This window comes from Gymnoscopelus microlampas (assembly GCF_963454915.1).
Source record: "Gymnoscopelus microlampas genome assembly, chromosome: 23".
NCBI lineage: Eukaryota > Metazoa > Chordata > Actinopteri > Myctophiformes > Myctophidae > Gymnoscopelus > Gymnoscopelus microlampas.
The window spans coordinates 14,345,663-14,371,734 of NC_139960.1; the positions used below are offsets into that span (position 1 = coordinate 14,345,663).

The 26,072-nt window shown below is 40.8% G+C and overlaps 2 protein-coding genes across 2 annotated transcripts in view; both read right to left on the reverse strand.

Moving 5' to 3' along the window:
- Positions 1-26,072, reverse strand: part of kdm5a (lysine demethylase 5A) — a 131,321-nt gene that overhangs the window by 61,074 nt on the left and 44,175 nt on the right. The gene's annotated exons all lie outside the window — the stretch shown is intronic.
- Positions 430-22,611, reverse strand: LOC311039550 (sodium- and chloride-dependent GABA transporter 2-like; the record flags this gene model as incomplete). Its single annotated transcript, XM_084049492.1, has 14 exons — positions 22,479-22,611; positions 18,616-18,750; positions 17,779-17,919; positions 17,351-17,432; positions 16,555-16,687; positions 15,185-15,319; positions 11,629-11,732; positions 11,057-11,181; positions 10,228-10,340; positions 9,736-9,873; positions 3,997-4,099; positions 3,440-3,540; positions 2,600-2,770; positions 430-582 (listed from the first exon to the last, which is right to left on the reverse strand). The coding sequence occupies exons 1-14, from the start codon at positions 22,594-22,596 to the stop codon at positions 430-432; spliced, it is 1,752 nt and encodes a 583-aa protein (XP_083905618.1). The 5' UTR covers positions 22,597-22,611.

Consider the following 26,072-nt stretch of genomic DNA (forward strand, 5'->3'; position numbering starts at 1 on the left):
CCTGTTACTGAACAAACACTCTATAGCAATGAGATCAGAATATAGAGCTATTTAACACTTATTTTAACCAAAGAAAATCACTTACCCTACTTTTAACTATTTTTCTAAAGTTGAACACTGTGTTTTGTTTCAGTATCTGTAACATATTATAGGTAGTTTTGTCCATGTGGTAATCAGAAGAATCCAATCCCTTGACATGTATTCCAGTACTTCCTAACACTACAGATTACTACATACTGTGTATATCATATCATCTCCTCCTTTCTCCTTCTCAAAAAGAAAGGACAATGGAGGGATAGGAGAGAAAGGTACATAGGTTCTTTGGAGCTTCACACGCAGTCAGCTTCAGGAAGGAAGCTAGGGTTTGACGAGCTGAAGACTGTCATTTTGTGAGGCTATCGAAAACTCATCAGTTTCATCAGTGGAACCTCAGATGTTGGAGTCCTTCTCAGACACAGGGAAGTAGCCGTTTTTGTTCATTGCGGTGCCGTCGCCCTCAGGAGCAAAAATGGCCAGCATCCTCTCCTGCTCCCGTTTGGTCTTGGGTAAGTCATCAGATGGCGTGATGAGCAGCTGGACACGCTATAGACACACACAAAAAACAATTAGTGGTACTGAATAATATTGCAACACCGATACCGATCCTTCAAAACAAATTACATTTTGTCAAAAAGAGCAAAAGGTCAGAAAGGGCCTTTCTGTGTGGAGTTTGTATGTTCTCTCCGTGTCCCCTACGGTAGGCACCCTCACAAAAAACATGCAGGTACATAAGAGTAAAACGTATTTTTGTTTGGCGTCCTTCAGACAATGCAGCACCATAGGTAATAACAGCAACAATAATAATAATAAAACCATAAAAAGATTTCCAAAAGAAAGAGAGCAAAACCTTTTCCTTTTTTTTTTAGGCCAATTGCCTAAGCTTGTAATCCTGGGTGCCACTCTCCCTCTGCCAGCCTGGGGAGAGCCCCAAACTGAACTCATGCTTCCTTCACTGCATGAGGAGTGAGCAGGCCGCTTCTTATCACCTGACAGGGGGGGAGTTTCCCCGGTAGGACGTAGTGCGTGGAAGGAACACATTATTCCAACCAGTTCCCCTCCATCGGGTGCCCCGGCTGACCAGGGGGAGGCAGTATAGAGACCAGGATTCTTGTACTCAAGATGTACCAATAAAGCAGAACCTTGAACAATATTCCAATGCTACATAAACTGTAATTCCCCCTGGTAAAAGACGAGAAGAGGAAGCCGTCATCCTGCTCTTCGGATCCAGAAGAGATGTTTTAACATCCTTCCCCCATCTGCCCATGACAATGCAAACAGCTCAAAGCAGGGGTCTTCAACAGGGGGTCCGGGACCCCTAGGGGGTCCTCAGAGTTACTACAGGGGGTCCGCCAAATCTTTGTGTGATGTGATTTTTTTTTTTACCTTAACCACTTGAACCCTAGCATCCCTTTTCTGAGGAGAACTTTAGCCAAAAATAGCAGATCTACAAGCTCACAACGCCTCGCGCTGCGAGGCGTTGTGAGCTTGTAGATCGGCTATTTTTTGGCAAAGAGGTGTTTGGTGTAGAGGGAAAGAAGAGCAGACCAAGTAAACAAACGTTGAAGACCCCTGGCTCAAAGCAAAGCTGCCAGATTAGCTCTCCAGTGCTCCAAGCGGACACATGTTGTAGAAATGTACAGGAATCTATCATGGCTTATGTTGAGAATAGATTACATTCACGCACTCTCACCTTTTTCAGACATGTTTTAACTGACCAAAAACCCCTGCATTTCTTTGCCCAGGTACGATCCATAGTGGATGAACATAACCATATGACTAGACAAGCCAGTTCAAGTGATCTGGTAACACTTAAACCAAGAACAGATCTTCTCAAATCTTCTACCATCTATAGAGCTGTAATAGGATGGAACTCATTGCCTAAGTGCATAATTAAATTCACCTTTAAGAAAAAGTTAAAAGAACACCTGATGCAAACAAGCCTGTACTAATCACTTGATTACACAACGTTTAATGTGTTATAAGTGATTTAGTTTTACTAGTTTTCTTTTTTCCCCCCCATTTTTATTTAGATTATAGTGATTGTAAAGTTGATGTAATAATGAACGTTTCTGTTAAAATGTTTAACTGTGTCGGACCCCAGGAAGACTTAGCTTTTGTCATGGCAAAAAGTTAATGGGAATCCTAATAAACAAACAACAATAAACAATGAAATGACAGCAGTTTGTAAAGTATAGTGCAGGGGTCTTCAACGTTTTCAGGCCAAGGACCCCCTAGCTGAGAGAGAGATGAAGCAGGGACCCCCTACTCTATATTGTATAAAATCGTGTTTCAGATTAAAAAAATGTTTTTGCTTAGTCTGCTATTTTTTCCCTCTACACCTATAGCCTCTTTGCCAAAAATAGCCGATCTACAAGCTCTCTGCTATTTTCGGCTAATGTTCCCCTCAGAAAAGGAATTCTAGGGTTCAAGTGGTGAATGTAAAAAAAACGAAATCATATCACACGAAGATTTGGCGGACCCCCTATAGTAGCTCTGAGGACCCCCTAGGGGTCCCGGACCCCCTGTTGAAGACCCCTGGTACAGTAGATGATAGGGTCACCTCTCTGAGCGTCCCCTGGGTGATGCTGATCTTGTAGATCATCCACATGGGGATGCAGAGCATTGAAGCTAGAGCCAGCAGCCACCCTACCAGGTAGCCCCACCACGGGTACACATACTCGTTGTTGTACTTCAGAGGCGTGTATTTGATGAGTGAGAAAGCAAAGGTACCCTGCAGGGGGGGGGGGAGAATTTAGACAGTGGTGGAAGAAGTAGTCAGATATTTTACTTGAGTAAAAGTAGCAATACCACAATATAAACATACTCTGTTACAAGTAAAAGGCCTGTGCTCAAAACGTTACTTGAGTAAAAGGTACAAAAGTATTGGCATCAAAATATAAGTACCAGAAGTAAAAAATAGCAGATCTAGAAGCTCACAGCGTGTCGCGATGCGACACGCTGTGATTTTGTAGATCGGCTATTTTCAAATAGCCTATGTTTGAAATAGGGCTAAAAGTGGTTAATGTATGTTTTATAATATAGTAATTTATATCTGCAAAGTAACTAGTAACTAAAGTTTTTAAATAATTGTAGTGGAGTTTAAGTACAATATTTGCCTCTGAGATGTAGTGGAGTAGAAGTAAAAGTATTGCAAATTGGAAATACTCCAGTAAAGTAAAAAACTCAAAATTGTACTTAAGCACAGTACTTAAGTACATGTACTTAGTTACTTTCCACCACTGGAATTAGATAGCCTTTAATCACATAAACCCTGATGTCCCTATTTTGGGAAGATTCAAAAAAAAAGATGACAAATAAAAAACGAAATATATTTTTTCAGAAATAACAGATCTACAAGCTCACAACCCGTCGCGATGCGACGTGTTGTGCTGACACTCACGATGCATGTGGCTGGGGTGAAGAACAACCAGCAGTACTTGATGTAAGGTCCTGGTTTGTAGCCAATCATGTCCTCTATGTTATCGTAAAAGCGATCCGCACCTGGCAAAATAGACGGAGAGAAACAAGGACAGGACTTACAACACCGGGAGCCCTATTTTGCGTGACATAAATCCACGTCTTAGGTGATAATTAAGTGATAACGCCACCAATTTTATGAGCAATCCCTAATATGCAAGGGGGAGTGTTCATTATAATAGCTTAATTTAATTTCATCATGTAATCAAGGCTTAAATATCCAATCTTCCTCTCCTCTTCGGAGTTAGTGTGCATTGAATATTGTCAATAAAGTTCTTCTTCTTTTCTTTATGTTTAATATCTTTTCATTTTGAATGATTAATATATCTAACGGTCAAGTATTATATTACAGAATATATATATATATATATAAAAAAAAAACACCATCAATAAGGGCCTGAAGCTACTTTTCTTTTTGTTATTATTTCTAATGGAATTGGTGCTTCTAAGGACCTATGGGACATCCAAAGGTCAACTTACCATAGACCCATGCGATGCAGACGGTCTCAAAGATGGCCATGAAGAGAAGACACATGCCGCTGGCTGCATAGTAATCAAAGAGCTGGAAGACATACATTCCCCCCTGTGAAGAGACAGAGATTTACACTGAGTATTTTAAAGGACAGAAATACAGTAAATACTAAATAAATGCCTCTGTTTTCGGTATACTCGAGTCCAGCCCATGTATCGTTGTGTTGTGTTGTGAGTTTGCAGATTGGCCATTTCTGAACATTATTTATTATTAATCAATTAAGTAATTAATGAATTCATTTGATTTGTTTGCCTACAAGTTAAATGTTCTCAAATAGAAACTTTAATCAACTCTAAGTTTTAATAATTGATTAGAAAATATTTGGACAAATATTGGTCAAAACATCAGCAATCGATGGTCAAAAACAGAATAAGCCTCAGACCCATACATCTGGCATCGGCCGTGCTCTACAGCAGGGGTCTTCAACAGGGGGTCCGGGACCCCTAGGGGGTCCTCAGAGTTGCTACAGGGGGTCCGCCAAATAGTAATAGGATTTCGTTTTTTTTTTACATTAACCTCTTGAACCCTAGAATTCCTTTTCTGAGGGGAACATTAGCCGAAAATAGCAGATCTACAAGCTCTCAACGCCTCGCGCTGCGAGGCGTTGAGAGCTTGTAGATCGGCTATTTTTGGCAAAGAGGCTATTGGTGTAGAGGGAAAAAAGAGCAGACTAAGTAAAAGAAAACTTTAATCTGAAAACACCATTTTATACAATATAGAGTAGGGGGTCCCTGCTTCATCTCTCTCTCAGCTAGGGGGTCCTTGGCCTACTGCTCTACAGTATGCAGTCCAGAGTGTTCATTGAACTCTGAAAGTGCGTAGGAGTGGACAGAGCAGATCAAGACAAAACAAAAGAATATAAATACTACAAATCAAGCAAATATCAGGCCCCAAAAACAATGAGAAAAGAGAACAACCCCCTGGAATCCCCTCTAAACGCCAAGAGCAGGTTCTAAAAATCCTCTCCTACAAACACGCTGCAGAGAGAGAGCTCTGGAGGGCAGCTGTGCAGAACTGCATGAACAGTTTATTTCTCCAGAACAGAGCATCCTGACATGGATTATACTCCCACAACCTCCCAGGTGTGACCCCCAGCCCCAGCCACAGGAAGTGTGTGTGTGTGTGTGTGTGTGTGTGTGTGTGTGTGTGTGTGTGTGTGTGTGTGTGTGTGTGTGTGTGTGCGCGCGCGCGCGCGCATGCACACTCTGCTCATGCATTTGCCTGTTGTGAGCTTGTACAATGGCTATTTTGGGCTTCACGGTTTTTGTACAAATGGCATTCATATTATCGCCATCCTAAAATGTTGATGTCCCCAAAAGGTGGAAAAAGTACTCAAATGTTTTACTTAACATAGTGAAAGTATCAATACTGCAATGTAGAAGTACTCTGTTACAAGTAAAAGTCCGGAATTCAAAATTTACTTGAGTATAAGTACAAAAGTATTGGTATCAAAATGTACTTAAAGTACCAAAAGTAAAAGTACTAAAATGTTTGAAAATAGCAGATCTACAAGCTGAATAAGGCTAAAGTGGTTAAAGGTAGGGTAAGTGGTTTTCTATGGTTAAAATAAGTGTTAAATAGCTCTATATTCTGATAGTGCTCATTGCTATAGAGTGTTTGTTCAGTAAAAGGAGTCTCCTTGTCTCTCCAGTTCTTTATAAAACAGAAAATGCATTTTTATTTCAGTTTCAGTTTAATTTACAATTTTATCCAACCAGGATAGAGAACTCAATCAGGATATAGATTAAACTTAAAAAAAAGTGAAATTGGAAGTGATAACACTAAGAAATGAGCAGGCAAAATTGGAACTGGAACACTATAAAAATGAAGCTTAAAAATGGGTACTTTCTCCTGATTGGCTGAGATTTTGACACCTACCGGAAAATGTATTTTCTGTTTATTAAAGAGCTGGAGAGACGGGGAGACTCCTGTTACTGAACAAACACTCTAAAGCAATGATTACTATCAGAATATAGTGCTTTAACCTTTTAACACCTTTTAACAGAGAATAGCTGTGTGTGTGTGTGTATGCGATGGATATTAAGACAAAGACATGCAGTCAGGTGATTCAATAGCACTGAATATACCTAAGAAGGGGTTAAAGATTGCACATATTAACATCTGCAGTCTTCGTAACAAAGTGCATGAAATTGAGTCTCTGCTGTTGTCCAATGTTCACATACTTGCTATATCTGAGACACATCTAGATGAAACATGTGACAAGGAATTAATTGTTAGTGGGTATAATATCTATAGGAAAGACAGAAATATTTATGGTGGTGGTGTAGCTTTTTATATCTTAAATGATATTCCAGTAAAGAAGAGGGAAGATCTTATGATTAGTGACATTGAAGCCCTATGGGTACAAGTCCATTTGCCTAACATTAAACCTATATTAATGTGTTGCTGCTATAGACCACCTGATTCCAATGCTCAATACTTAAAAACTGTATGTGAAATGTTGGATAGAGCATCAGATAGTAACAAGGAATTGTATATAATGGGAGATATGAATATCAACTGGTTCTCTCCAACATGCTCACTTAAGAAAACGCTCCATGCTATAGCCGATACATGTAATTTAAGGCAGTTAGTTAACCAGCCAACCAGAATTAAAACTACCATAAATGGCATATCCTCTACCTGTATTGATCATATCTTTACAAATTCAGCTGATCTATGCTCAAAGGTGATTTCAGTTGCATTTGGGTGCACTGACCACAATATAGTGGCTTTTACTAGAAAGGCAAAAATTCCAAAAGCTGTTCCAAAAGTAATTCATAAAAGATTTTATAAGAACTTCAATGAGGGCTCATTTTTAGAAGAACTGGAAAACATACCGTGGTATACTGTAAGTGAAGAGGAGAATCCAGAGTTGGCTTTGAATTTGTTTATGCAGTTATTTTTGTCAATAGCTGACAAGCATGCTCCAGTTAGAAAACAAACTGTTAAATCTGTAAGATCACCTTGGATTGACAATAAAATTAAGAACAGCATGACTTTAAGAAATGCTGCAAAGCAAAAGTCAAGTGAATCTGGAAGTCTTGCAGACTGGCAGATATACTGTAAATTAAGGAATAATGTGACAAAAATGAACAGAAAGAAAAAGAAATGCTATTATCGAACAAGGATAAATGAAGTAAGAACTGACAGTAAACTGCTGTGGAAAACATTTAACAATGCTCTGGGTAGGGGTTCTAATAGGGCTTCCTCCTTCATTGAAGTTGATGGGGCTTTTATTACAAAGCCATTTGACATAGCTCAGTATTTTAATGACTTCTTCACCAGTAAAGTAGACAGGTTAAGAAGGGATGTGTCTTGTAATTATGTGCATCATGTTTCCTCTATATCAGACACAATTATGAAAAGTAAGGTCTGTATGTTTGGTTTTGAACCCATTAGCTGTGAGGAGGTGGAGAAACTTTTAATGTCAATACACTGTGACAAATCTGCAGGCCTGGACAACCTGGATGGCAAGTTACTGAAGATCGCTGTACACCTGGTAACTAAACCAATTACTCACATTTTTAATCAGAGTTTGAAGTGGGATGTTTGTCCACAAGTATGGAAGCAAGCAAAAATTATTCCAATTCCCAAAAATTCTAAAACAAACATTACAGGGGTCAACAGTCGCCCCATAAGCATTCTGCCAGTTCTTGCTAAACTAATGGAAAGAATTGTTTTTAACCAAATTCAATCATATTTTTCTGTGAATGCATTAAATACTGACTTTCAACATGCCTATAGAAATGGGCTTTCAACATGTACAGCGCTGACACAGTTAGTTGATGAATGTCTAATGAATGCAGATACTAAGAGACTAGTGGGGTCTATATTGTTGGATTTTAGTGCTGCGTTTGATATCATAGATCACAATCTGCTGCTTGACAAACTTTCTTGTTATGGTTTTACACCATCTGCGGTAGGGTGGATAAAAAGCTATTTGTCCAACAGATCGCAGAGGGTATTCTATAATGGAAGTCTCTCAGATGTTAAACATATTCATTGTGGAATTCCACAGGGGAGCTGTTTGGGTCCTTTGTTGTTCACCATATTTACAAATGACATGCCACTGGTCTTAGACAGGGCCAATATAGCCATGTATTCTGACGATACCACTTTATATATGTCTGCTACAAATGTAGAAGACCTGTCTGTAGCTCTTAACAAGGAACTACAATGCATATCAGAGTGGGTGGTGAACAATAAGATGATCCTGAACATCTCAAAGACAAAATCAATTGTATTTGGATCACAGTATATGCTAAAGTCAAAACCCAAACTGAATCTATATTTGAGGGAGTTAGAAATTGAGCAGGTAGATGAAGTAAAACTACTGGGTGTAACGTTAGACAGTCATCTAACATGGTCTACTCATATTGACAATATAACGAAGAAAATGGGAGGGGGTCTGTCCATGATAAGGAGATGTGCTGAGTTTTTAACTCCAACATCGGCTGTCCAGGTTATCCAGGCACTAGTCATATCCCATCTTGACTACTGTCCAGTTGTGTGGTCCAATGCAGCTAAAAAGGATCAGCATAAATTACAAATAGCCCAGAACAAGGCAGCTCGCCTTGCCCTTAATTGTAATATTAGATCTAATACACTATTAATTCATCAGAATCTGTCATGGATGTTGGTGGAGCAAAGACTAACTGCCAGTCTGGCTGTATTTTTTAGGAACATTTGTTTAAATAAAAAACCAAATTGCCTATATAAAAATATTCATTATACCTGTGATAGACACCAATATAATACAAGACATGTAGCAATGGGTCGATTCACAGCACCCAAGCCAAAAACGAATGCAATGAAGAATACAGTCATGTACAGGGCAATGACCTTCTGGAACTCTCTACCAGTATGCATCACAGAAATTAAGGATAAAAGGCATTTTAAGAAAAGACTAAAGCACTTTCTTGTAATGTCATTTTAATTGTTTATATTTCACTGTACCATCAAGTATTTTTATATTGATATTTGTAAACATGTTCTTTTTTTAATAATTGTTTTGAAAATTGTATGTTAATTGCTCTGTGTGGACCCCAGGAAGAATAGCTGTTGCCATGTGCAACAGCTAATGGGGATCCAAAATAAAATCAAATCAAATCAAAACAAAATACTTTTTGTTTTAACCAAAAACTATCACTTACCCTACCTTTAATGTATGTTTTATAATGTAATAATTTATATCTGCAATGTAACTACAGTTTTCAAATAACCCTGTCAGATGTAGTGGAGTAGAAGTAAAAGTATAGACAATTGGAAATACTCCAATACAGTAAAAGTACCTCAAAATTATAAAGTACTTGAGTAAATGTACTTAGTTACTTTACCAGGGGCGCCGGAATGGAATATGACGTGGGCGCGAAGCGCGCGTGCATGTGGACCGTGTGTGCGTGCGCGGGAAGCACGCAAAGATTTTGCGGTTATTTCGGGTGGGTTTGTTGATTTTTGGGGGGGATAATGCGGTTATTTCGGTTAATTCGGTTCGCCTCGCGCTCGCGGTGGTCACGAGGTACGGGGGACTGGACTGATTTTATTATTTATTAAAAATAATGAATACTGACTGACTGAATAGTCGGGGGACACAGTGTCCTTTAATTAAACAGGCGCCGGCGCCACTGTACTTTACACCACTGATAGTTATAATGCAAATATGTGTGTAAGTGTGTGGCCCCTACCTCCATTAGCATGACAAGGCCCATGAGGAAGGACACAAACGCCACGACCAACAGGAAGAGCTCCCTGCGGTTCTTGCGTCGGAATGTGGCGGGGTACATGTCCACGATGGCCGTCACCAGGCTCTCCACGCACACAAACTGACAACACACACAACAACACACTTTCAAAACCATATTAACACCACTTAAAGCTGCACTCTGTAACATTAATGGCCTTTCCAGCGATTCGAACCCGGGTCCACCGCACAAGTGCTAAAACACTTTTACCACTGCGCAAATGGAGCACACCTGCTTGCTCAGGGGAGAAATTGATTTTGACGCCCACTTGTCAACCACTTCTAAACTTTGTGAAAAATGCGGAATAATCTAGAAATATTTTAACACCACAATGATCTTTTCTTATGGGGGAACCATAAGAAAATAACCATTTCTCAGATGGGGTCCACAGCCAAATACATGAAAATGTTTGAGAATGATGTAAAGGCTGTATACCTGACTGTCCAGCCCCAGGAAAACGATCATGATGAAGAACAGAGCCGCCCAGACAGGAGAGAATGGCATCATGGACACAGCACGAGGGTAGGCTATGAACGCCAGCCCTGGACCTGAATGAAAACAGGACAATTCACCAGTTGATTGAAAATATAAGGAAACCGTTCAAATGGCAAAAAGCTTCAAATTGCAAAAAGTTTATGCACATCCAAAACAGGTGCAGGAAAGAAGAACACATTCAAATAAAATAGTCCAGAGTCAGTCCTCTTGAAATCTGGGCATGTTTTCAACCCGATCTGAGCGTCCTTGACTTCCATTCATAATGTTAAATATCAAAAGAAATAAAACACATGTGGGGAAAAAATGCATGAAGGCACTAAAGGTAGTCACATGCTTCAAAACAGTCCATCCAACGTCCAAACTTTCTTTTGGCTGGCCTGTCCAAAAGAACTTCAGACAGACAAGTGCCCATACATGCTGCCACCGAACCCGTGTGTTCTGAACGCCAGAACCCGCCCACTCAGTAATCTGATCAATACATCTGCCCAGGAACAACTGCAGCTGGCAGCTCGAAGAGTTCCAGAAAGAAAGTTCGGACACCGGACGGAGCATGTAGACGCCTTTAGTTGACCTCCTGGCAACGTGCAAAAGAAACTTGGCACTTTAGGGGCCGATACACATTGCGATGTGAGCTTGTTGATCTGCTATTTTTGGTGAATGTTCCCCCTGTAATATGGCTGCTAGGGTTAAAGCCTTATTTGAGCTTTCAAAGACTTAGAATCATGGCCTGTCCTGGTTGTTGCCCCTCTAGGGTTGTCGGGTGACTCACCGGACTCTGCTACCTCTGAGATGGGGACGTTCTGTTCGTACGCCATAAAACCCAGGATGGAAAAGATGGCAAAGCCCGCCACGAAGCTGGTAGCACTGTTCAGGACGCACAGCGACACGCAGTCTCTGGAAAACAGTAGTTTCTTGTTGTTAAACAATTGCAAGCCAGCAATGGAATAGTTCCTTTCCAAAATGGTTTATATACATTTTGAAATGAATACATTAATAAATAATATTGCCTGTCATTGTTGACTTTCTCTAAAATATATAGAAACATTACATCCAGTCTGTAAAAATGCTTTAATGTTCTCCCTTAAACCCTATATACTTAGTTGACCTGGGTCCCCCAGTGCCTGCTCTTTTTCCCCCCTCAACACTAAATCTCTTAGGCAATCTACAAGCTCATAATGCGTTGCGTTGCGCCGTGTTGTGAGCTTGTAGATCTACTATTTTTTAATGTTCCGAATGTATCTACGAATTTCCGAATCTTTTCCTCACAATAGAGACGGTAGGTTTCATGTGGTTAATTAAAATGCCATAATGAACCAGCCATGTCCTGATATAAGCGTTTACCTGTAGCAGTTGTTGTTGTACTTGTTGTAGCTGCCCAGCGCTGTGAGTGAACCCAGACAGATAGCATACGAAAAGAAGATCTGAGTGCCGGCGTCCATCCACACCTAAACACACGTAATAAACATCATGGCTTTCAAACTTTTTGAGCCAAAGGCACACCCATGGGCAAGACACACGTGCATTCAAAATAGCTGATCTACAAGCTCATAGATCTTTATTTTCGGTATTCTTTTTTAAACTGTAAAAAATATCTATATATATTTGCCAGACCCAGGGGGTCGGCCTACATGAGGCTTTGTCGGTCGGTCGGTCTGTCCCTCTTTTCCTCTGCACACACGTCATGCGAAGTCCGGCCACAAGTCCGAGCACTTTTTCTAGTTTTAACATTTCACCTACAAGACGCCAGGTTGAAAGTGGTTAAAATAAATATTTTTAGAATGTGCCTCTGTATAGACCAATTATTTATTTACTAACATTGAGACTGGACGCACAGGTTATTGTTTCACGCAATCAATTCCCAACCTGTTGTTTTGGGGTGCGCTGGTTTCAGCACACCCCAACCCCTCTTGTGTGTTGGCTAGTGAGGCGCATCCTAGCGAGACCTGATAGGGTTTCATTGCACGCATACTGGTTGCACGTATACTGGTTGCACGCATACTGGTTCTTATCAGTGTGACGTCGTCTGTTAAGGGGTCTATTGGGAAACGAGTGCACCCAAAGTACTGATATAGTGAATTAAAAGATAATTGATAACATTTTTGCATAGTTGTATATGTTGTAATAATAATGTGTGATTGTCACAAAATCCCACGGCACCGATGGACACACCGTTTGTGAAGCACTGACTTGGGAAATAAGGCATAAGGCACCGTTTCAGTGCTACATGATATAAGGTGAGGATGATGATGAACCCACTTTCTGGTTAATATAAACCAGTGGTTCTCAAACATTTTCATGACCCCCTATTTGAAAATATTTTGAGAATATTTTTTTGTTAGATCAGATTAAGTACAGCATTCTACAACTGTCTCTATACTGTAAGTGAGGAGAGAACAGTGGAGAAACCTGTGATCTGAATCATCATTCTTATACAGTATATTCTCTCATTGGGCTAACTTCTAGACAGAGATAATAATAATTACATTAAATCCAGGGACCCCCTGGACCCAACTTTGAGAACCACTGATGTAAATTACATGCAAACGTGGCGATGTGTGTTTGTAACACGTGTATTATTGTATGTGTTTGTATGCAGAAGGATCCACGTGTGGAGTGTTTTCATCGTCTCATTAACTTCAGGTAATCACTGACCCAACAAACCAATATGACACTAGGAGCTTAGGCATCTTGTGGTTCACTACTGATTAACCACGTCCAACCTGGCATCCCTATTTTTGGCATGTCATTATAGGTCAAAATGTTCAATGAAATCTCAGGTGAAAATAAGAATTCTATCTAAATGTTCTTCTGTATCTGGGCAGCATTGCAAAATGTCTATGTTCAATTCAAAGCAATCGTGTGAAAATGCTTTGTGTAAAAAAAAAGAAGATATATACAGTATATATATATTTTTTTAAAGATCACTTTGACATCACATAACTCCCTAACAGCCCTAACATTATACATATTATCAGTGGTGGAAAAAGTACTGAAATGTTTTACTTAAGTAAAAGTATCAATACTGCAATGTAGAAGTACTCTGTTACAAGTGAAAGTCTGGTGTTCAAAATTTGGCAAAAGTACAAAAGTATTGGTATCAAAATGTACTTAAAGTACCAAAAGTAAAAGTACTGAAATGTTTGAAAATAGCAGATCTACAAGCTCACAACGTATCGCAATGCGACGCGTTGTGAGCTTGTAGATCGGCTATCTTCAAATAGCCTATGTATAAAACTAGAGGGTCGGGGCGCTGCGCGCCCCTCCCCCCTAGCCGCTGCGCGGTGCTTTGTGTTTGTTGGTCTCTATAATATATAAAGCCATAATAGGAGATGTTCCCAATGGAGCTATGCCCAAATATGGAGTGTGTTGTCTGACCTCACTTGGGTCTCGTTGGGCGGTTATATAAAGCCATAATAGGAGATGTTCCCAATGGAGCTATGCCCAAATATGGAGTGTGTTGTCTGACCTCACTTGGGTCTCGTTGGGCGGTGGTCGGCGATGACGCTAAGGAACAACATGGCCGACTGTAATGTTGTGAGTTTGTGTTGGCCGCAATTAATTATGCTGCGAGGGGGCAGATGTGTGCTGAGCAGTATGAAGTGGCCTACAGACTGCGCGTAGTGGCGTGTCTTGTTAGTGACATTGATATGTTGTTTTTGTGTTTAGTCCCACACAGTGGCAGGTTTTTTTTGGGGGTTTTGGGTTTAGAAATGTATATATAGATAGATAGATAGATAGATAGGACTAAAGTGGTTAATGTATGTTTTATAATCTAATCATTTATATCCGCAAAGTAACTGGTGACTAAAGTTTTCAAATAATTGTAGTGGAGTAAAAGTACAATATTTGCCTCTGAGATGTAGTGGAGTAGAAGTATTGGAGATTGGAAATACTCAAGTGAAGTACAAATACCTCAAAATTGTACTTAAGTACAGTACTTGAGTACATGTACCACCACTGCATATTGTGCATAAAAACTGACCTATCAGTACAAGTTAAGTTACCATGTTATATTGAATGAGAAGGTGCTTGATGGGGCTTCAGTGTTAACGTAACTCGGAAAATGAACAAATGGAACCAAATGGACTAAAACTAACGGAGGATTTGACTGGTCTCGTGTCTGTTCTGAGCCGGCCGGGACCAGTTTAAGACTGTGGAGGGGGTCGTCTCTCGAATAGCTGACCAGCATCTCTCTCTCTTTTTTTTTTTTTGCGGGCCCAGCGGTGCGTCCGGGCCCTCCGGGTGAACCCTGTGGTCCGGGACTCTTTCATGGAGCGGCAGATGGGCCGTCACACACACAAACCACACCGTCCCCACCGCACCGCCCAGAGCAGAACAGAACAGAACCCTGGGATGCCTGCATCTGGTGAGAGCCTCGCCCACGGGGTTGCAGAACAATCCGGACACAACTGACGAACGCTGGCTTTTGGTGTATACCAGGGGGGTCTTCAACGTTTTTTCAGCCCAAGGACCCTTTAGGTGCGAAACCCCCCCCCCCCCCCCCCACTACATATGCAGATTAAAGGGATATTCACCCCCAAAATTACATTGTCTTCCTATCGATTAGTCAGTCCATGGACACCTGAATGCATGTATATTTTTTTTGTTTTGTCTCATTCCTAAGCCAATAATGTGATGACCGGCAGCGGTTCCGGTAGGAGACACAAAGAGTCTCCTTTGTGTCTCCTACCAGAACCGCTTCCTACCGGTCCGCTGGTCATCAAATTATTGGCTTAGGAATGAGACAAAAAATATCCATGAATTCAAGTAGGGTCCCGGGCCCCTGTTGAAGACCCATGGTGTATGCTGTTGTGTATTGCCACTAGTGCATTTTGATATTCTGTCTGTCTGTCTGTCTGTCTGTCTGTCTGTCTGTCTATATTGGGTGTGATGGTACCTGTGGATCAGCCAGTCTTCCCAGGTCAGGATAAAGGTAGAACTTGATTCCTATGGCGGCTCCAGGTAGAGTGAGTCCTCTCACCAGCAGCACAATCAGCATCAGATATGGGAACGTGGCGGTGAAATACACCACCTGTACACACACACACACACACACACACACACACACACACACACACACACACACACACACACACACATGTACCGTCATTTTCGCACTATAAGCCGCACCTGAATATAAGCCGCAGCAGCTAAATTGAATGATTTGTACATATATAAGCCGCACTGGACTATAAACCGCGGGTGTAAAATCCCTAGATTTAGGAGGTCCCCTAGTGGCCGTTAGCTATAAAAATCCATAGATAAGCCGCACCGTTATATAAGCCGCAGAGTCGAAAAATGGGGAAAAAGTCGCGGCTTATAGTCCGAAATTTACGGTATATGCTCGCTGTCAGGCAGAAACCTTGTATCTCCATATTTCACCTTTTAAAGTTTTTTTCATGAATGAATGTCCTAATTAATATTTTGTCTCATTGTGGAAAAGCAGCAAACATGGCAGATCTACAAGCTCACAACGCGCGCGCGCGCGCACACACACACACACACACACACACACACACACACACACACACACACACACACACACACACACACACACACACACACACACACACACACACACACACACACACACACACACACACACACACACACACACACACACACACACACACACACACACACACACACACACACACACTTCCCTGCTTCAACAAGAGAAAAACATAGCATTTCATAGAAATAACCAGGTATTGCACTGACACACGTTTTTGAAAGATGATTGCTGGGTCAGGATACCTCACCTGGTAAAAGTGCATGCTACATTAATAAGGCTACAGTCATTCATGCAGCTGACCCGGGTTCGAATTCGACCCGCGGCTCTTTGCTGTCTCTCTCACCTCACTGATACAAATGAATAAAAAAAATACAAAAAATGATTAAGCTAAAGGACCGTCCACACAAAGCACTATAACTATATCTAAATCGTTCACCACTGTTGCTGTTATAGTTGTAGTGGTGTACAGTAGATGGCCTTATAAAGCATTTTTATGGTGTTATTTAGAATAACGTTTAATTAAATTCAATGTTTTGAGACAAAGGTTTATGCAAAACCCACTTCAATCCCTTTTCTAGATGGGTAATCACATGCACTGGATATTTATTGACTTGAGTGTAGCCTTCAATTGATCCCAACGACAACAAGAACAGGAACCCGGATGTCATCCAATTAAAAGGTTTCACTGTCATAACACCACATAAGAGGATGTGATTATTTTGCTGGAGACCCGCTACCCTCCCCCTACCCACCTTCCCTGTGGATTTGGTCCCCTTCCAGATGCAGAAGTAGCACATGACCCAGGCAATGAACAGACACAGCGCCAGGTCCCAGTTCAGAGAGCCCATGTGGTCGATGCCTGGGGATATCCTCAGAGCTCTCCTCCTGCACACAGAGAGAGAGAGAGAGAGAGAGAGAGAGAAAGAGAGATAGGAACAGAGTTGCAGTTGTGTTCATTTAACTTAGTAAACTAATGCTTAGTTGACCGGGGCCAGCTCTGTACTTTGTCTGCTCTTTTTTCCCTCTACGGCACATGTCTTTGCTGAACATAGCTGATATACAGCTATTAACGGTGATTGTTACCCACAGAATGCTAGGGTTCAAGTGATATGGGATATTTCTTTGTAAAATATGAAATAAAAAAAGCTTTTTCAGGAGAGAGAACTCATACAGGATAAACAAGTTAAATTGGGAGTGATGAAACAAAACAAAAAAAGAGCAGACGAAATTGGAACTGGAAATGGAACACTGATAAATGATCTTTGTGGGGTTCTCTCTCCTGAATGGATACAATTGGTATCCCAACCTGAAAATGCATGTTCTGTTTACTAGCTGAAGAAATAGGGAGACCCCACTGTTAATGAACAAATACTATAGTAATGATTACAAATCTTATCACTTAAAAATATCACCATTTAACTCTGAGAGTGTGCAAATGGTTCCTAACTATAAATCATTTAGCTGGGGACCCCTGGGAGCCCCGGGATCCCACTTTGAGAACCACTGTAGTAGAGGTAGAGGTAGAGGTTAGGCGTCGGGAAAACTCACTCCCAGAATTCCATGACAGGTGAGGTGGCGTTCGGGTCCATTGTGACGTTGTCCACTCTCCTTATAAACTCCACGCAGTTCTCTGAGGGGGAAAAGCCCAGCTGTCATTCAATGCATCTCCACACTCATGGATCTTATTACTGTACACAGTACAGGGCAGGTGGAGATTATGTTTTCGCCGCTGTGTGAGTGTGCGTGTCTGTTTGTCTGTGGCTAATTTAGCAAACCACCACAGTGATCACATTTCTCATGTAGACTGCCAGCAGGATAAGGAACAAAATTCCTGAATATTTTTTAAATCTGTCAATAACTATGTTATTTTTTGTGAATGTATCATTTATCATCCAGACTATGGCCAGTCTGGAACCCTTTTAACTCCATGTTTATAGTTAAAACTATATCATTAATTAATATAACTGAAGTCTCACCTGTGTTCCATGTGTTATTGCAGGAGGACCAGGGCAGGTCCCAGGAGAAGGAGAAGGACAGGTAGAAAATGCCCCAGGCCAACACAACGATGTAGTAGAAGTTGAGGAGAGTCACTATGACCTGCGTGCCATAACCTATACCTGGACACATGATATCCAACCGTTAATGCACAGATATAATGCCGTAACCTAGACCTGGACACATGATGTCCAACTGTTAATGCACAGATATAATGCCATAGCCCAGGGGTCTTCAACGTTTTCAGGCCAAGGACCCCTTAGCTGAGAGCGAGATAAAGCAGGGACCGGGGATCCCCATTATATATTGTGTAAAATATTTCTTTATTCATAGATTTCATCGGCAGCTGCATAGACTTGTTTCACAGCACTATCATGTTGGATTCATGTTAATGTGTATTTCCAGACATTTAACCATGCACTTAAACTATACTTAGTAAACCTGACCTTTCACTCTGTAATTAGTCTGCTCTTTTTCCCCCTACACCAAACCACTTTGCCGAAAATAGCAGATCTACAAGCGCAAAACGCCTCGCAGCGCGAGGCGTTGTGTGCTTGTAGATCTGCTATTTTTGGCTATTTTTGGCTAAAGTACACTTCCGTTGAGACATTTATCCTCGTGTCGGGCAGACAAAACGTACATCGTTATCGTTAGCAACTTACATCAATCTGTGGGCCTCTCTCAACACTAAAACAACTGCTTCTATCACCACGTCCCACGTTGGATGCCAAGCTTTCCAGAGTCACCTTTACTTCCACAAAGGGTCAATGTTCTACCTTCAAACACCTTTACTACCAGAAAGGGTCAATGTTCTATACCTTCAAACAGAGGACTGATCTTCCTCCAGCAGGTGATGCCTCCCTCGCTGGTGAACTGTCCCAGAGCCACCTCCAGGAAGAACACAGGAACTCCGCAGGTGAACAGGAAGATCAGGTAGGGGATCAGGAACGCTCCTGGAGGGCAAAGAGGAACAGTTAAGAAGGGGACTTTAGAGTAAGGATTCTTTAATGCCTTTAAAGCCGGGAAGCCGTGTCATTTTAAGATTTTTTTGGGCTATTTTTTTTTTAAATCCTGAACATTTGTGCAAATCTTTAAACATTTTTAAATCAAATCTTTGCTTCTGGGGGTCACTGGAACAAAATAGTTTTAGATGGGAGGGGGTCCGCGGACAAATACATATTATTTTGGGGGTCCTTGACAAGTTTGAAAACCATTGATGATAATATAGCAACATAAGTAAAAAAAAAAGAGAAAATTAAAACTTTCTGAAAAAAGTACTTTAGGATTTAGAAGACATTTGTAAAATCCCCAGAAGCAAAGATTTGAGTTAAAAACTTTCGCTTTAAAAAAGTATATATATATTCAAACTAAAGATTTGCACACATCTTCACGATTTTTCTAAATGAGCTTGTAGATCTGCTATTTTTGAATAGCCAAAGAAATCTTAAAATGACACAGATGCGTTCCCGGTCTTAAAGGGTTAATGCCTGGCCCGTAGTACTGCTGGTTTTCTACCCTACTCTATCAGTATGAACCCACATTCATTCCCCAGTCGAGTTGGAAACCAGCAGTACCAGTGGTCCCTGAGGACCAGGGTGGAGGAACCCTGCTTTAAAGCATGCTAACTTTGCCATTTTGTGGGGTTCTCAATGGCAAAGCAAATTGAAACCAATTATCTTTGCAACTGACATTATCCCGAGGCTATAGACCCATTATTGGGCTTTTGGCCATACAAACGTCAGCTAAGAAAGCAGAAATGCTTTAATAAGCATATCTGGAACACATAATTCCTACAGCTTTTCCAAAATGAATTAGTGATCAGTTTTAATGCTATGTTGTAATACAACAATACACATGTTCGCCCATGTGTATTGAGAAAGATGTCAGAAAAACACTGTGCAGACGATGATGGCTGATTTAAGCATTCACACCTGGCATGAATCCAAACTAATTATACTCTGAGCTTGTTGTGTGCATCAATCTAACTCAGTGGTTTTCAACCAGTGGTCCGGGGACCACCAGTGGTCCTTGAGGGAGTACCAGGGGGTCCCCAGCGAAATTAGTTAACATAGCGTCACAATCATTTTAACCGCTTAGCTTTGGCTATTCAAAAATAGCAGATATACAAGCTCATAGCACGGCACCGAGTGTCGCGCTATGAGCTTGTAGATCTGCTATTTTTGAAAAACCTTGAAAAAGTATGCATATCTTTGAATATTTTTATTTTTTTAAAGCGAAAATTAACTGATATCTTTGCTTCTGGCGGTCCCTGGCACAAAACATTTCAAATGGTGGTCCGCGGCCAAATGTATATCAATTTAGGGGTCCTTTGCAGGAAAAACTGATCTAACTGATGCAGGATAAATCAGTCACCCCCCCCCCCCACGCACACACACACACACTCAGGAGAGAGCCTCTGTCATGACAGCATCTGCTCTGGCTTGTACCATCGTGCCCCTCTCTGCAATAAACCTGTTTGAACCATCTACCTCGTCACCTGTGTCCCTGAGGGTCAGAGGAACCCAAGCCACAGAGGTGGCTGGTAGCACAGACTTGTAACAAACATAATCATCATTCTTCAGTCACACACACACACACACACACACACACACACACACACACAAGGGACGTCACAGGCTTTCAGAAGGTGGGGGGGATGGACTTTCGGTGGACTATACCGCTTATTTTACACTTTGGCTATTCAAAAATAGCAGATATACAAGGTCATAGCGCGGCACCGAGTGCCGCGCTATGAGCTTGTAGATCTGCTATTTTTGAAAAAGCGTGAAAAACATTTGTAACTGTCAAATGTAAACAAATTCTGTATTTTCAAAAAATTGCGTTTTTTGGGCGGATTTTGTTAGTTTTTTTTCGTGTTTTGGTTACTTTATTTCGGTTTTAGGGTTAGGTTATTTAATTCTTATTTTTGCCTGATTTTACCAATATCAAAAAATATATATATTTTTTATTTTTTTTAAAAGTGGGGGGTATGAAATCATGGATCTGTGAGAGTGAGGGTGTCGCGTCGTACGCACAGTGAATGGCCGTGACGCCCCTGCACACACACACACGCTCTCTTGCAACTTGTGTGTGTGTGCAGGGGCGTCACGTCACGTGTGTGTTCCAAAGTGACTCTGGGCGGCCCGGGATGTGCAGAGCGCTCAGATTTCCACCACGCTGTGCGATCCAGCAACAACAGCTGTCTGACCCCGTTTGACCCTTGACCCCTGACTCCCAGCCACCCCACAGAGACACACAGAGAGAAAAGGTGTGTGTGTGTGTGTGTGGGGGGGGGGGTTCTGACATACCAGCTAGACAAGCACGCCCCCACACACACACTACTCTGATCAAAGTTCTTGGGTCGTTGGAGCCGTTCACTCTGCTAATAACTTTTATTCAGTTCTTCTTTGTTTCGTGTTGTTGGAGTGATGCAAATTGCTGGTTCTCAACGTGGGGGTCTGGGAACCCCAGAGGTCTTTTTTTGGGGGCCTAATGCATATCAAACTGGGGGCCCTAGAAATGACAAAAGGTTGAGAATCACTGATGCAAATCACACTATCTCCCATGATCTCCTTATTCACGTGGCTTGTGGACAGGGACATGCATGCATAGATATACGTGCACTCATGCATGCACACGTGCATAGAATTTAATATGCATAGATACATACAGTAGAATAAATATATAAAAATGCATATTGATAGACAATTGCATACATAAAACAAACATGCATGCATGCATGCGTATAAACACCTGCATATACACATAAAAACGTATGTACATACATACATACCGGTACATACATACATACATGGAACTGAACACGTACTCACACACATACACAAAACATGCATACATACATGATACATACACGCATGCATGTACGTATGTATGCATGTATGCCTGTATAAGCTGTATATATTGTACACACACACACACACACACACACACACACACACACACACACACACACACACACACACACACACACACACACACACACACACACACACACACACAGAGTAAAATCCTGACTGTTCATTTCACAGTCAGGATTGTACAAATGGAACCAAGTTGATCTATAACTGGACAAATGGACCAAAATGGACCCCTCTCAGAGTTAAAGCTGTATTATGTAATTTTTTTAGTAAATAAAATGTCATTTTGTCCAATCTGTATGTTAATACAATATAACTCATACAATTGGAGTGGTTGTATTTGGTCTCCCTGCTCTTCTATTGAGACATTTAGATCCTGTTTCTGCTTTGACACAAAATTTTCAAAATTATATTTCTCCCCAGAGCAAGCAGGCAGGCTCTATCTAGCCTGGCATGGCCAGACTGATATCACTGTGTAGATACTAGTCTGGAATCTCTGTGTGGAACCTGCATTTCCGAGGGACAAATTCACAAAAATGCCTCTGGTGATAAACCTGCCCCCATATTCGCATACTGGGCCCTGATTGGTCCCCCACTACTTCGGAAGGAGAGAAATCCAATCTCTATTTAGAGGGGCCAGACCTTAATCTGCCACGGCCCACGGGCCTTTTTTTTTTGCAATGGCAGATTCGTCTGGAACCAGGCTAGGGCTCTATCAGCTCAGCGGTAAAAATGGCAGCACTTGTGCAGGAGACCCCAAGGTTCAAATCCAGGGGTAGAACAGAAAAGTTACAGTCCCTCACCTCCGCCGTTCTTGTAGCAGAGGTAGGGGAAGCGCCACATGTTGCCCAGTCCGATGATGGACCCGGCCACAGAGAGGATGAACTCGATCTTATTGCCCCACTGTCCTCTCTCCTCCATCTTCTGCTCCGACGGCGGCAGAGCCTGCTGCTTGGGTCGGACGGAGCCATTGGAGAGGCCTGCACTGGCAGCGTCTCCTGCAAAGTGGTGGAAAAAAAGTACTCACATTCTTTACTTAAGTAAAAGTATCAATACTGCAATGTAGAAATACTCAAGTCAGGGTCCCCACACATTTTTAGCAATGAATTTCCAAAACTTTTCCAAAACTTTTCCAGAATATTTAGCCCAATTTCCAGGCCTATATAACAATCATTCGGCGCAATAATGTGTCTCTTACTCCTATGTAGAATGCCCAAAGATAGGCAGTGTAGCAAAAAAAAGTTTGAGACATACATTAGGCTGCCGTCACTCAGCCCGTTCGGCGAAAAACTACTTATGTTACATATTATTTCGTGTAATATTATTCATGTTTATGAAAATGTTTTGTTTTAACAAAATCAATAGCCAAAAACAATGCATAGCCAAATATTTTTCCAGGACCCTTGATAAATTCCAGGACCTTTGATGATGTTTGATCAATTTCAAACCTTTTCCAGTACTGGATTTTTTAAAATTTTATTTCAAAATATTTCCAGGAATTTCATGACCGTGGGGACCCTGTCAAGTACAGTACAAGTCCGGAATTCAAAATGTACTTGAGTAGAAGTACAAAAGTATTGGTATCAAAATCTACAAAAATAGAAAGTACTCATTATGCAGAATGTCCCGTTTCACAAAGTTTTCAAATGTATTAAAATGCATAAAAATCTTTTGAAAATAGCTGATCTACAAGCTCACAATGCGTCGCATCGCGACCCATTGTGAGCTTGTAGATCTGCTGTTTTCTGTATATAGGGCTGAAGTGGTTTTGTAATAATAATCAAAATCTACAAAGTAACTAGTAACTAAAGTTTACAAATTAAGTAGCGCAAGGAACCCTGAGGGTCCCTGGACCTGCACTTTAGAGAACCACTGCTCTAGATCAAAGACATACGCATACACAGTGAAATGTTCATTGAACTCGTTGTATAAAGGTTACCAAATTGACCTGTAAGGGTACATTTTACATTTTTACACTTGGTTACAAATGGATAAATTATTATTATAAATCATTATTTTACCAACATATGGTCTCAATATTCATCAGTGAGAATTCACTGAAGATATTTAAAAAATAGCATAACTGTAAGAAATAAACATTATGTTAACTGATTGACAGCGTCACATTGTTGTAATGCATTTTCTTCTTTTCACTATGTATGATTATATTGTTAGTCAGAATTGCTAATAACACGTTATACTATTCAATGCTGTATGAACACTCTTTTTCATTAAAGACAAAGGACATTATCAACTGTAATTAAAATGTAACTGTGTAAGAATTGACCAGGGTTTGCTCATTTTCATCTTGCACCCTTGACAGAATTTTAAAAGGCATTATCTGCACATATATCTCTTGATCATGTCAATTAAGAATAGTAGTCCTCAGCAAATCTAATACGAGCAGAGGTGGAAAAAGTATTCACATTTTTTCCCTTAAGTAAAAGTATCAATACTGCAATGTAGAAATACTCTGTTAAGTAAAAGTTCGGAATTCGAAATTTACTTGAGTAAAAGTACAAAAGCATTGGTATCAAAATGTACTTAAAGTACCAAGTACTCATCATGCAGAATGTCCCATTTCACAAAGTTTTCAAATGTATAAAAATCTTTTGAAAATAGCAGATCTACAAGCTCACAATGCATTACATTGTGAGCATGTAGATCTGCTATTTGCAAATGGCCAGCAATGTATATAGGGCTGAAGTGGTTTTGTAATAATAATCAAAATCTACAAAGTAACTATAGTAACTAAAGTTTTCAAATAATTGTAGTGGAGTAAAAGTACAATATTTGCCTCTGAGATGTAGTGGAGTAGAAGTAAAAATACCTAAAACAGAGTACATGTACTTAGTTACTTTACACCACTGAAAACGAGGAATATTAATTAACAGTCTCTCACTCATTTGTCAAAGGTTACAATATGCGTGACTTATTATAACCTGAATCAAATTATATAAAAATACATTTGTAAATGTCAAATAATGAAATTTCACTATATAAACCCGAATGCCCTAGTCCTAATAAACAACAATAATTGGAGAAATGGCATTCACTTCACGTGTCTTACCATACATTGCAGTGTCAAGCGATCCGACTCTTGTCTCAAGGCTGAAGGGATGACTGAATATTGATCTTTGGTGGTTGAAGTTTTAGTATTTAATGTGTGTGGGGATGGGGGGGCGTGGTCTAGCAATGCTAAACATAGGGCCAGCCTCCACTTTTTTGTCCCTTTGACTTCTCCCCGATCAAAGTGCAGCACCCAGCATGTCTGCAGGGGTTAAAAGGTCTTTTCCTGAGGGATTACTTATAACTCCCCGCCCCCCACCCCGCCCGCTCCCCACAGTTAAAGTGGGGTGTAAATGATGTGCTTTTGTAAAATAGAAAAACGTTTTTTGTTCAAACGTTAAGCTCTGTATTGTGATTGTAATCATTGCTATAGTGTTTGTGCAGTAACAGGGGCGCTCCCCCCATCTCTTTAGTAAACAGACAATAGGACGAGTAGAGCCCCCTGTGGACGTATGGCACTGTGATCCTTTCTCTCTATTCTCAGTCTTATTTCAACTGACATGCATGTACTGTATTTCCAGCAGAGAAAAACAATCCTCGAACAATCGTGTCTCCCAAGAGATTTCTCATTAGCGAATACAAACTTGAACTCAAAATACTAGCTTTTCCCTGGTGCAGGAAAAAGGTATTTTTAATGATAGGATTTGTCGCTGATTTGTTTTAAAGTGATGATTTCATGCCATTCTCACAACTACAAACTATATACAGAATACCACGCACACACCACAGACTTTGGTGTGTGCAAGGAAACCGGGGTTTTTGGTCTGCCTTCAGCGCTCCGCGTCCGGTGGTGCGACGTTTTCATTCCCACTAACGATATTTCTCCACGGAACACTAACACCAATTCTCCCAAAGAACATGGATCGTTTTGGTTATAAGCCCACTTGTTTCTATGATGAAAGAGCAATTTAAAATGTTACTAACTTTCCGTGGTCTTGTCGGCTTCGAGGGCGCTATTGTTAAATGAGTTTCGGCTTGTTTCTAGTGGGGAAGGAACGGCACACACGTAGATCCCGCTCACTACATTTGATTGGGTAAAGCACGGCCTGCTTCCTGATCTGATAGCACGCCCACTTGTAACCAATGCGCACGGGTTGTCAACATGGCTACCGACAGATTCAAACACAGAGCAGAATCTGTTCTTGAGAGATTAATTGTAATCTGGCTCCCTTTAACAACAACAATAATAATTTCCTTTTTTAAATTAAAAACTATACTATCTGTATTGAATGACAACAAATCTAGGGCCCTATTTTCGCCAGCGCCTTACCCATTTTCCCTAAACTTCTTTGCCATTATTTTTTTTTACTATTTTTAAAAACATTTTC